The sequence below is a fragment of the Oryx dammah genome, unplaced genomic scaffold, assembly GCF_014754425.2.
Source record: "Oryx dammah isolate SB20612 unplaced genomic scaffold, SCBI_Odam_1.1 HiC_scaffold_25, whole genome shotgun sequence".
In the NCBI taxonomy this organism is placed as follows: Eukaryota; Metazoa; Chordata; class Mammalia; order Artiodactyla; family Bovidae; genus Oryx; species Oryx dammah.
The window spans coordinates 74090517-74104252 of NW_024070209.1; the positions used below are offsets into that span (position 1 = coordinate 74090517).

At 36.9% G+C, this 13736-nt stretch overlaps 1 protein-coding gene across 5 annotated transcripts in view; it reads left to right on the plus strand.

Moving 5' to 3' along the window:
* The window catches only part of ITSN2 (intersectin 2), a 124382-nt gene that overhangs the window by 84602 nt on the left and 26044 nt on the right, over positions 1-13736 (plus strand). For 4 of the 5 annotated variants that reach the window (XM_040224517.1, XM_040224520.1, XM_040224519.1 and 1 more), the window contains 5 exons: positions 2517-2683; positions 4639-4684; positions 4857-4978; positions 5992-6088; positions 6502-6693. In XM_040224517.1, the coding sequence (XP_040080451.1) occupies positions 2517-2683; positions 4639-4684; positions 4857-4978; positions 5992-6088; positions 6502-6693 (624 nt within the window). Of the gene's footprint in view, positions 1-2516; positions 2684-4638; positions 4685-4856; positions 4979-5991; positions 6089-6501; positions 6694-8359; positions 11605-13736 lie in introns of those variants that run through there. The other variant, XM_040224521.1, reaches the window with a different exon arrangement.

Sequence of the window (13736 nt, forward strand, 5' to 3'; positions counted from 1 at the left end):
AAAATACTTGACACTTTAAAAAAATCAGTACTATAACAGTTCATATCATTTCAGTTCAGTCATTCAGTCGTGTCCCACCCTTCGCTACCCCATGAACCACAGCACGCCAGGCCTCCCTGTCCATCACCAACTCCCCAAGTCTATCCAAACTCATATCCATTGAGTCAGTGATGCCATCCAACCATCTCATCCTCTGTCGTCCTCTTTTCCTCCTGCCCTCAATCTTTCCCAGCATCAGGGTGTTTTCAAATGAGTCAGCTCCCAGTAGCATATTGGGCACCTACCAACCTGCGGAGTTCATCTTTCAGTGTCCTATCTTTTTGCCTTTTCATATTGTTCATGGGGTTCTCAAGGCAAGAATACTGAAGTGGTTTGCCATTCCCTTCTCCAGTGGGCCACATTCTGTCAGACCTCTCTACCATGACCTCAATAAATAAATAGATAAGTGTGGCAATGAAATAGCATAAAATTTTTTGTTTTCCTTTTATTATATATTATAGATGTTTAAAATATAAGGAAATTTTAATACTTTTAATTGTTTATGAATTGCCTTTTTTTTTAGCCACACTGTGCAGCTTGTGGGAGTTTTAGTTCCCTGACCAAGGATTGAACCCAGGCCCTTGGCAGTGAGAGCATGGAGTCCTAACAACTGGCCCACCAGGGAATTTGCTGAATTTCATTTTAATTACAGTATGCCACATAAATCATTAAGTAGGATTTGAAATCAAGATATACTTTAATCATAAATATTACAAAGAAATTTTTGTTGCCCCTTGGGTGGTTGGGTGGTTTGACTATCTTAATTTTGAAAATGTGTTGAAAAATGTCTACCCTTATTTCAGACAGTGTTTTTATGTAATAGTTATATAGGTTTATAAATGAATTGTATATATGCATTGTAAAACTAGTTGAATAGTTTACATTTTGTTTATATTGCTCAAGAAAATCAGTTTAATAGTAAGTTAAACAGTTTATTCATTATCTACTACATTAGAGATTCTATGCTAGAGCCTAGATTTGTGTTTTATTCATAATATACAAGGATAAATAAAACAGTTTCCCAGGTGCTAACAGCAGAACGGGAAGGATAGGCATATAGTTGTAATAAATTCTAAATGAAAACACAATTTTGAGTAGGACCTATGAACCCACAGAGGTGGCCACATTGAATCACCTTAAACAATGAGTAGGGTCTTGCTTAGTGATGAAGGAAAAGAAGGCTTGGTGGACAGAGAGAAAGACGTGAGCCAAGGCTCAGCTGTGAAAGGTTAGGAAAGGAAAGGAAAGTGAAGTTGTTCAGTTGTGTCCGACTCTTTGTGACCCCATGGACTGTAGCCTACCAGGCTCCTCTGTCCATGGGATTTTCCAGGCAATAGTACTGGAGTGGATTGCCATTTCCGTCTCCAAGGGAATCTTCCCGACCCAGGGATCAAACCCAGGTCTCCCTCATTGTAGACAGACGCTTTACCACCTTAGCCACCAGGGAGGTTCTAGGGAACTCGAGTTACCAGCAAGCGTAGAGCCGGAGGTTTACTGTGGAATAAAGGCAGTGGAATGATGCTAGGAAAGTGGTGAGGAGCATTTTGAAAAGAACCTCACTTGTTACAACATACCTTAACCTTGCAGTCATTTTTTGTTTTATTGAGTCAGCTAAATTGAATAGTATGGGAATGTGGATAGTAAATAGTTTTTGTATGATGGTTCTGGTCATCTTCAGTTTATGATCTGCAGATCAAATTTCATGTCAACAAATACATATAAAAACTTAGATAGTTCTCTTAAGGTTATTCATTAACAAATATTTATGGAGCATCTATTCCATGCCAAGCACCGTGCTAGGAGCTGGACCATTGTGATGGAAACTGGCCTCTCATACTGATGTCAGCTGAAGAGTAGGCACTTGCATAACTGTGTATAAAAGAATTAGAGAGAAAAGAATTTAAGAGATTAAACTATATGTAAGAAGGTTAAAAAAACTTTTCATGTCTTGACCCTGTAGAGATACTGATATGTATTTGTAGCTTTGGGGTTATTCTCTGTGACATGATGATGATAATGATGATGATACAGTGGGAAAAAAGAAACCTGTGATAAAGCTTTCCATCCATCCTAAGTCGCTTCAGTTGTGTCTGACTCTGTGGTCCCATGGACTGTAGCCCACCAGCCGCCTCGGTCCATGTCATTCTCCAGGCAAGAATACTGGAGTAGGTTGCAATTTCCTTCTCCAGGAATCTTCCTGATTAAGGGATCGAACCTGTGTCTCTTACAGTTCCTGCACTGGCCAGCGGTTTCTTTACCACTAGCACCACCTGGGGAGCCCCAGTCTTTTTCCAGTAATTACTAAGTAATTACTTCGTTCTACTTTCTACCTTAACATCTCTTTACATTAGGTTTCCTTAAGTCACAAGGTCTTTTACAGCAAATATACTCAAAATCTTGGAAATTAACACTTTTTTTTTTTTTACTTCTGTAATCTTATAACCAAAATTAGTTTCCTTTTTCTTTATTCCATACAGAGTATATTGCACTTTATTCATATTCAAGTGTAGAACCTGGAGATTTGACTTTCACTGAAGGTGAAGAAATATTGGTGACCCAGAAAGATGGAGAATGGTGGACAGGAAGTATTGGAGACAGAACTGGAATTTTTCCATCAAATTATGTCAAACCAAAAGATCAGGAGGTAGAGTTACTTTAGTATAGAAACAGAATCATTCCATTCCTGTTGCTTAAGGTTCATATTTATAAAGGATGCTTACATATGGTTTTGCTTGGGCTGCTTTGGTTACAAGGAGACCATTTAAGGTAACTCCAGTAAAATATAGTTTATCACAGAGATCCTGTTAGACAAAGGAGAAATGATTTTATGAAATTCCAAGAACAAGAGCCATAGATAGGGCCAGGCCTCATGATAACTGAAGTTAGGGAATGGTTTGGATCCAGGAAGGCTTAAAAGGAATCTGTACATCTTTTATTATGACCCAGCCCACTCTTAGAGTTCCTGCTGCCTTTCTCCTACCACTAGCAGCAGTTCTCAGACTTTTTGATTTCAGGAACTTTGCACGTTCTAAAAGTTATTGAGGACTCCAAAGTTTCTGAAAATATATGGATTATATCTAGCAATATTTCCCATATTAGAAATTAAGACTGAAATTTTAAAAAATTTACTAACCCATTTTGAAATAACAAAATTAAACCCATTATATGATGACTTAAATAACTTGCTTTTAATGGAAAACACATATGTACTTCTCTATCTTCAGAAACGTTTAATGAAAACGTTTGGTTGAAGTAGTTGAAGAAAATTCAACCTCACACAAATATGAGCGATAACGAAAGTATTTTAATAACATGTTCGGATACCTGTGGATATTCTTTGACACTGCTGTACCAAAACTTGACAAGTACTAAATTCTTGTAGATTACTTGCAATGCAGAATCTGAAGCCAAATCAGTGATGAACATTCCTTATTGTTACATTAAAATTCACCAGTCTGTTTTGCATACTGAGTGTGATGACATCATTCATTGATCACTTGGCAAATACTGAATCACTGAGTTATACAAGTATTCCCTGTATTGCTACATTTCATTATATAATATTTTAAAAATTGCATTTGTGGCTTAAAGACTTAAACATAAGACATGGCACCATAAAACACCTAGAAGAGATCACAGGCAAAACATTCTCCGATGTAAATCATACCACTGTTTTCTTTAGTCAGTCTCCCAGGGCAATACAAATAAAAACAAAAAATAAACAAATGGGACCTAATCAAACTTACAAGTTTTTGTATAGTAAAGGAAACCATAAACAAAATGAAAAGACAACCTACAGAATGGGAGAAAATAGTTGCAAATGATGTAACTGACAAGGGCTTAATTTCCAAAATACACAAACAGCTTATACAACTCAACAACACCAAAACAAAAAAACCCAACTGAAAATTGGGGGAAGACTTAAATAGACATTTCTCCATAGAAGTAATACAGATGACCAATAGGCACATGAAAAACTGCTCAACATCACTACTTACTAGAGAAATGCAAATTCAAAAGTACAGCGAAGTACCACCTGACAGAATGACCATCATTAAAACGTCTACAAATAACAATTCCTAAAAGTAAGGAATGTGATTGGCCCAGCTTATCCTGTAAAGTCAAACAGGTCATAGTTGCTGGTATGCAGTCTTTGTTCTTAGGTCAGGTTCAGGAGGAACATGGCAAACAAAAATAAAAGCATTATCTTATATGTAGCAGGAGCAAAACTCACATATGCCTTAACATACCCAGAGCACAAGTGTTATATGTGGTGGGCATTAATCCTGACTCCCCCAACGATGAAATGAAATGTATTTGTATTAATATCTAATATTCAGAAAAGATTCAGAAAACGAGCTGTTACTGTTGAGTTGCCAACATCAGCTACTTACATAAAATGTATTCTGTCAGAATCAGATCTCCCTATAAGTATTGGATTCTTAACTTATTTGATCAGTATAAGGGTAATCATTATTTTGCCCTTATTCTAAAGAAATGAGGACCCTGGGAATTAGAAATCTCTAGTTCCTAATAGCCTGTGTACTTTTAACCCTGGATTGTTGAAAAATGATAAAACAGTGTATCGTTTCCTTATAGGGTTTTGGGAGTGCTAGCAAATCTGGAACATCAAACAAGAAACCTGGTATGTATCATGATGAAGATGACAAACTACCAAAGTGTTTAACAATCTTGAATTCATAGTCTCTTATATTTCTTCTTAAAGAAACCTGGTATATGTATCATGATGAAGTGGACGAACTACTAGGGTGTTTAATGGTATTGAATTCATAGTCCCTTGTTTTTCTTCTTTTCAGAGATTGCTCAAGTAACGTCAGCATATGCGGCTTCTGGTTCTGAACAGCTTAGCCTCGCACCAGGACAGTTAATACTAATTCTAAAGAAAAACACAAGTGGGTGGTGGCAAGGGGAATTACAGGTAATAACTTTTGAATAACATTTGTTAATTTTATTATAAAAGTAATGCCTGCTCATTAGAAACATCAGATTAATAAAAATTTAATTTGTCTTATTTGACTGATTAATAATTAATAATTAGTTTGATTGATTATTAACAAAGCTCCAAGAGTATTTACTTATTAGGAGAACATTAGAAAGGTCTTTTTAGTTTATGAATATTATTTGTGCGAAGTATGCAGAGAACTTTGAGACTGAACAATCTCCAAATAGACTTCTACAAATAGTGTTGAGATGCATATTGAATCTTCCAGTTGTTTAATATTCACCTCAAAGGCCGGTGCAGAATTCAAGTGTTCTCAAGATACCCTCCCTCCTAACACATATTGTAAGTTTGGAGGTACCTAAGACCACTGCCAGATTCAGTAATTTCCCATAAAAACTCACAGGACTCACTGAAAGCTGTTATACTCATGGTTACGATTTATTACAGCAAAAGGATTTAGATTAAAATTAGCCAAGGGAAGAGATGTATGGGTCGGAGTTCAGGAGGGTTCCTAACACAGAGCTTCCCATTGTTCTCTCCCCATGGGGTCATGGGCAGCATTGAATCTCCTGGCAACAGTACACATGGAGTATTGCCAAGCAGCAGCTCACGTGAGCCTTGGGTTCCAGTGTGCTTATTGAAACCCCATCAAGCAGACACGGCTGATTGTTCGCATGCCTGAACTCAGTCTCCAGTCCCTCCAGAGGTTGTGTTCATATTATGACCCAGAGGGCCCACCATTAATCACATTATTAGGCTCTCCTGCATCGTTAAGCCCCCCCCCCCCCATATAAACTGAGACACTCTTTTAACAGTCAAGACATTTCAAAGGTTGAGATTACCTTCCAGGAGCCATAGGCAAAGGCCAGGCCTCCCTTTGGGCAAGGTTAAATTCTTTACTACACAGTTTGGATTTTCTTATTTTTAGTTTATGTCTCAGTAATTGTCTTTAGTCTCATTTTTTGTGTTCTTTTTTGCTAATTTCATAGGCCAGAGGGAAAAAGCGACAGAAAGGATGGTTTCCTGCCAGCCATGTTAAACTTTTGGGTCCAAGTAGTGAAAGAACTACACCTGCCTTTCATCCTGGTATGGAAATGGGTTAACTTGTGTTTCATCTTAGGAAGCTTTTTTTTTTTTTTTTTAACTCGGCATTTCTTAGATTAGCCAATTATTTGAAAAATATTTTAAAATTTGTTCTTTCTTTACCTCTGTGAGAACTTCCTTTCTAAAAAGTTCTGTTAGAAACAGCCAGCTGTTCAGTGATGCTTGAACTACATCACTCCTTGAAATTGTTTAATTGCTCTACCATCATACTTCAAAGCAGTCGCTTGGATTTCCAAACTACATTTGGGAAATTCTTGCTTTTGTGAAACAGGGACTAGAGGAAGGAGGGTGGGAGAGAACAGCTAGAGGGAAATGTTAGCAGAATTTTAACATATGATGCTAATAGGAAGAATTACTCAATTTGACTCGTTGCTTTGTTGTCCTTTCGCTGGTAGTATGTCAGGTGATCGCCATGTATGACTACACAGCAAACAACGAGGATGAGCTCAGTTTCTCCAAGGGACAGCTTATTAATGTTTTAAACAAGGATGATCCTGACTGGTGGCAAGGAGAAATCAGTGGGGTGACTGGTCTCTTCCCTTCGAACTACGTTAAGATGACGACAGATGCAGATCCAAGTCAGCAGTGTGAGTAATATCCAACTGTTTGCTTCTTACTAGTGCATCAGCTTTAGCAGACAGCACTGCATTCCTTCCTTTTCTCAACCAGAATCTTAAACTGAGCACTCTCAGGGAATGTTTATTAATGTTTAGAGAAAGAAAATATAATAAAACTTCCACAAAATCAAAAGTTATATTGCTTTTTTTCAAATTCTTTTTTCCTAGCTTCAGACCTTACTGTTAGACTTTATCTGAAAAAAAGTTCTAGTTCTTTCATGAGTTCCTTGGTATGATAGCAGTCTATACTGCGGCTTCTCTTTACACCAGCCTTTTTCAGCTTCGGAGAGAGTAGAGACTAGCTTGGCAGTTAGTGTATTCAGCTGTGCAGAATGACCCTTGTAGTGTACAGGTGCTATTAATTTTGCAACCTTATTCCCCATGTTATTACGCATCACCTAGGTTAGAAGAAAATTATAACATTTATTTTACAAATAAAGTGCTTGCAAAAATCTCATTAGGTGATTTTTTTAAGGTAGGTAACTCATGCCACAGAGATATATGAATTAAGATCTGTTTTACTACTTTTACTGCAGGGATCCATATCTCAGTGTATACGATTTGGTATTACATAAAATTATCTCTTGATAGTTACCTAACCTTTCTTACACTTGACGGTAAATGTAGCATTAGAGAATAAACAGTACTTGGAAATATTTTTTTTAGCTTCATAAAACAGAGGTCACCTTTCCTCACCCTTTTGATCTTTTTGTCCTTCTTAATAAAATACATCATGATTTGTGTTTTTATCATTCTTGTGAAATTATCTAAAAGCTTTAGCCTTTCATTTTAACTTAGCTTCTAAGAACATATAAATGGTAACCCAGTCAAAGCTGAGCTGTGTTTACAATTAAGTGCAAGTATTATGAATTTACTTTTTACTGTATCTATCATTTTAAATTATTAGTGCATTATTTTCACTTTAGAGCTTATAAAGATCAGCGTGATTTGGGGAGAAGACCATCCTTTAGATAGAGCAGCTGAATTTCCCAGTCTGGACGTGGAGTCCAGTTTTTTATGCTTTGAATATTCCTAAAAATACCTCAGGGTTTCAGAAGAGGTAGTAAGGAAAATTATAAAACTTGGATTACTTAAATGAAAGACTATTTTTAAATTCTGCTGATGGTTTGGCAGTTTTCAGAGCTTGCCAGTTTGTCTGGTTAATAAACATACCCGAGGTGTCTTTCCTGGACCTGAGAGAGGAAGGTACTTTTCAGACCCACTAGGTCTGGAAGATCTTGCGCTAAGTGATCCTTGGAGGCATTCTGGTTTGTCAGTGCATTTGACTTTTTTAAGTGATCATGTTCCAAATGTTTTGTTGTTATCTTATTTTCCAATGATGGAACATATTTTTCCCTTTTAAGTCTTTTATAATAAATATAAGAAAAAAATGAAACTGTTCTAAAGGAAGAACAGCCAGGAGTATATGAGTCAGTGAAAACTAGTTAAGTTTTAGACTATCATGTGTGTTTCTCAAGCCTTTATAAATTTCATTTTACTAGGTAGTTAGGATATTTTCTAAAGGTTGAGAATTTTAGTAGTTCAAATTTGTTGATGTTGCATGTAATCAGTAGAATTTTTCTCACCCACTTGATTTGCTTTATGTTCATTTTATCCCTCATTTTTCTTTTTATAGGACCCAGTGTTGTCTTCCAGTGTGAAAGCACCCCAGAGACCCACTATCCAAGTTTGACTCTAGCGTGGAGACAGGGCAGGCAGCCCTGATCAAATATCTCCTACACAATTCCTTAGCTTCGTCCTCAAATGTTAGAGCCACTTGTGGTTATTTCTCTGTGTTTCTAATTTACAGTTAAATTTTATTTGTAACAAGTTAAAGGATAGTGGGTCTTTGTGTGGCTTTCCCTGCTGTTCACTCTGGCATCCTTTAGCATTTTTCTCCTTTTTTAATTTGGTAATTGTAGGTCATTAGCATGCATACTGAGTTTGCCCTTACATGGTGGGAGTTCAAACACACAAAGACCCACTATTTGCACAAACTGTTCTTGCTGGTTTGGAATGGGCTGCCATGCTTTTCTAATGTTACTGCAACATGTATATTCATTACAGAATTCAGAACTGCTTATGTTTTGCTGTTACGTTTGACCTAATCCTAATCACAGTGAGCTCTTAATTGGTTCAATATTCGATTTGTCCCCCAATAGGCACTGTTTCCTCTATTACTTTCTAATATGCCACTATAAGTACCAATATTGAACTTTGTTAAAAGGCCAAGAATTGGAAATATCCTTTTCTCTGTTTTCTGTGTATTTTGGTGTGGGAGTGATGACACTTTGGGGGAGCTCTTCCTACCTCATAGAAGAGGGAAGTGGCCTGCCCTGCCCAGCCATATGTGCAGAGCAGGGTGGGTTTATCTGTTGCGGCTGTCCCAGGATGAGCCCTGTACCGTGGGAGTCCACTGGGGTCTCTGGGCTCAGGAAGATCCTGCTAATGTGCTGCAGCAGTCAGTTGTTACTTCTTTACTGATTACCTAAAAATGGATTATTTTTGAGGAATGAAAGGCTCCCATCATTGACTATAAGATATGAAACTTTCCCTACCTTAGGCAGAGAATTTATATCTATACATTTTAAAGTCAGAAATTCATGTTATCTATCTTAATGAGGTGACTCCATATCCCAGGTCACAAAGGGGCACTGGTTGACTTTCTTCTTAATGTATTTAGTAAAGATCATAAGGAATGCTTGAAGAGTTTAAATGCCCTTGAAGCAGGCAGACAGTCTCTATCTAGTTGAGAATGAATTAGAGTGAAGGAAAGCTGCATGGGAGCTGGCATTCCTCTGTGTCCATGAAGCTGCTTTGTGGCTACAGAACTGATTGTACCATTCAGAATTCTCTACCTAATATCTATTCTTCAACCACATTGGTAACTTTGGCATAGGACTTTATTTCTTTTCCTTGAGCCGAAAACTGCAAGGATAGTAAAACATTATTATAAATGTGAGAGTACTTAGTTGACTTTTAGTGGGTAGTATTAAATCATATTTGAAAATCAGAGAAGATTATGCAATTTAAACTGTTTACAAACTGCAGTGCAATCTACTGTTTCTGAATGTCCAAGTATTATCAGGAAAAGTGTACATACAATCACAGAGTCTTATTTCCTCACAGAGTTCTTTAAGAAGAGTGAAATGTGTTTTTATATCTCTGAGGCATATTTTGTGCAATATTTGTGTTAATGTGCCTATACATTATGAATGAATGATTTTAGTGATATGTTGCCTAAATCATAACTTTACAACACTTGAGGAAGAATCAACCGTTTAGTTAGAACTTCACAAAATTTAAATGTCTGTGTTCCAGAATACTTCACATCGTTGGGATGTATGGTAACAGGCATGTATGCTCCCTGAGGCAGGGATTTCTAGTTACTAGACCACCTCAACTTTTAGCATTTGGCATCATCATGATACTTTTATAAAATATGACATTAAATGGAAAGCAATAATATTATTTTACAGGTGGCATAACAGATTTGCCTGCAGTCACTAAAGGGTACAGTGTAAAGACTGGGTCCTTGTAAATTCAGCTGATCTTCTATAAATTGTACGGGTTACTTGGTCTTGCCTTTTATTTTCTGAACATGTTAGTTGGGTTCAAATTCAGGGCAGTTACTTTAAATCCACCTTAAACCCTGAGGTTAGAAATAAGACCACTTAATTAATCACATGGTATAGTATAACATTCTCTCTTTATAATTTTGAATTTGGGCTTATTTAATACACTGATAAATTATTTCAAAGGTATCTTTGTAGCTCAAATTGCTTCACTTTTACACTGATAACTATAAAGAAGGACATTCTGGTAGAGACTAGTGTCTGTAAATCAATATGAAAAGAATATATTCATCAGGTACTATGGACTGAGTCTTATAATGGCATATTTAAACTGAGTGTCTGTCTGGGAAATAAATTTACTGTATTTACAGAAATACCTCTCTCTGTTTAGATATTTTGTCATATATTTGACAGGAAGCAAAAAGTAAAGGAAATGGTATGACATATAATAATAACTTGTCCTTAAACGAGCATGCAATCCTTTGCAATACCTCATATTCAGCCACATGTTTGCTCTCTTCCTCATTCAGTATAAGAGGCAGCTTCAGTTTACTTAGAAAGAGACATTAGAAGGAGTTTATCAGGAACATAGAATTTTAAAAATGGGAGCACAACTGAGCAAATCTGAACCCTGTAGGAGGTGAAGAATCAAAATACCTGTTTATTTAAAAATTGCAGTATGTTGTAATCATTTCTACAGTATGTGATTAAACCTGATGGGTTTTCCAGCAATGAAAAAATCAGTTCTAAGACCAAAGCTGATTTTTTTTTAGAAAATTTGAAAATCTAAGTCAATCCTACCTGTTGTATAGTTTCCTCTAAAACTTTATCCTAGGGAGTCATTTTAAAATAATACAGCTATTAAAACAGTATAACTGCTACATTAGTGTTTTAAAATATAATATGAATTCTGATAGTTTAAAATAAAGTAGGGGAAGGAAAAGGAGAGAAAGAAATGCCAATTGTAGTCCAAAGCTTTATTTGCCAAGTTTTCTTAGGATGAATTTTACCAAGTTATAAATTCTTGTAAATAGACTCTCTAACGGAAAGACTGAGAGATTTTTGCCTATAGTGGCATTATTGGATGCTGCTGTGATGCTACTGTAATGTAATAAATTATTAAATTGTTGCAAAGTGCTGTTTTTTTGCCTTAAATTTTTATTTTGTGCGTCTTGAAAACTATAGTATTAAAGGTATTGAGATTGTGCAAATGCTGGGCACGCTTGGCATGAGGTCATTCGTTTTCATTTTTACAAAATTGTAATATAACTATGCAAGTGTGTTTATTAAAGGGACACAAACTACATTACTTGTATTGTGTATTTCTTTTGAAGCATCCTTTAAAACTTATTTTTAACTGTTTATATTGTAGTCCTGTTTGAATTTCTTTGGAATTTCTCTTTTTCCTTAACGTGGTCTCTTGGTCCAGACCAGCAAGTTGTATTGTAGTACAAGGGACAAAAGAAATTTTTAAGTGGTAATGATTGAGATAGTTTGATCCAAGATAAGTGTATGTATCTCAAAAGCAAAAGAAATTTTGATTTGAACGTAAAAGAAAATATCTAGGATAATAATAGACTACTATGTTATTTATAATTTTAAATCCAACTTTATCTCTAAAAAGATTGGAAGGAATTTACAAGTTAATACTCACTGCAAATGTAGACTAAGACATTTTTAGTACAAAATAATAAGAGTCTATATTCAGTAAAAGAAATTCCACTGGATGCTTGGAGGCACCAGGGTTAAGCAGTTTTACACTTCAGTAATCAAGTTGGTGGTTTCACCTTGAGTGAAAAAAAGTGGATCAAAATCCAACCCATCTGTCAATGTATGATATAAACAGTCTCTTTCCAAAAACGTTTCTTCATCTCTGTAAAGTCTTTCAACTAACATATGTTGAGCATTTGTGTAAGTGAATGCAGAGTACTAAGTCCTGAGAATATGAAAATGAGTGACAAGTGGTCCAGGTCTCAGGTAGGACCTAACTGTAAGAGGATCAGGCATGAAAGCAGATAATTATAAAACAGCATGCTAAGTACCCTGAGAGATATTTACTGGGCACCAAGAGAGTATAGGGACTTCCCAGGAGGTGCTAGTGGTAAAGAACCTGCCTGCCGCTCCAGCAGACGTGGATTCAATCCCTGGGTCAGGAAGATCCCTTGGAGGAGGGCATGGAAACCCACTCCAGTATTCTTGCCTGGAGAATCCCATGGACAGGAGCCTGGCAGGCTATGGTCCTTAGGGTTGCAAAGAGTTGACCACGACTGAAGTGACTTAGCACGCACCACACAAGAGAGTATGGAGGAGGAATGCCTAATTCATCTGTAGATTGGTGAATTAGAGAAGACTTCTGGATAAGGCTCGATCCGTAAGAGAAGTAGGAGAAAGCCAGATTGGAGGGGAGAGTGGTGGGGAGAGTGATAGAGACAAGCAGCAGCCTGGATGCCGGAGGAGAGGGGTGGCTATAAGCAGTTCATGATTGCTGGAGTGGAAGTGGAAAGCCAGCAAGCCAAGTTGAGGCTTGAGAGTAGGCCTGGGGCTAAAGCAGAGATTCCTGGTTTGGCTGCTCGTTGGAATCACCACCTGGGAGGCCTTTGACAAGCTATTGTTGCCTAAGTCCTGATTTAAATGGCCTGAAGTGAGTCCTGGGCATGAGGATTTTTAAAAACTCCTCAGATGATTCTTATGTGAAGCCAAGGTGGAGAAAAAACCATGAAGCAGCATTAAGAATAGTTTCTGAGGGAACATTGGGAGGAGGTGGGGGATTTATGGATTGTGTGGGCAGGTGAAAGGGTCAGTTTGATTCCCAGATTTGTATCTTGGTGACAGGGAGAAATCATGTAAAAATCAGTTGGGAGAAGAAGATGAGTTTGGTTTTGACTACAAAGTACCCGTGGGACATCCAGATAGAATTGTCCAGCAGGTAATGAGATATAATTAAGATATACAGCATCAGATGTATATCAGCTGGTGGCATGAATGCAGATTGATAGTTTCTGAGCCAGTGAAAGTAAATGAGGTAACCTGGGGAGAAAATCATACCTTTGAGGGTATCAGGAGTTAAGGGTTATATAGTGAAAGGAACCCATGAAGACAAGAAACAAAGGTTCTAGGAGAATAAAGAGATTGTTACGCTAATATCACCATTCTTATAATAAAATTCTACCTATATAACCATTGCTCATATCAGTAAAATGAAAAGAGGAAACGTGCTATTTATTGAGTCCTTATTAGTCTAGGTATTTTTCTAAGGTCCTTATTACTGTTTTCTTTTTATAGTCATGGAGATTAAAACACAGAGAAGTTAAATAACTTGGTCAAGGTTACACAGATAGTCAGTGGTAGAGCTGGGTTCAAACCCAAGTGGTTGGCTCCAGAGTCCATGCTCTTAGCTTCTACTCTCCAGTGCTAATATTGCCTCCCATTTTCATAATA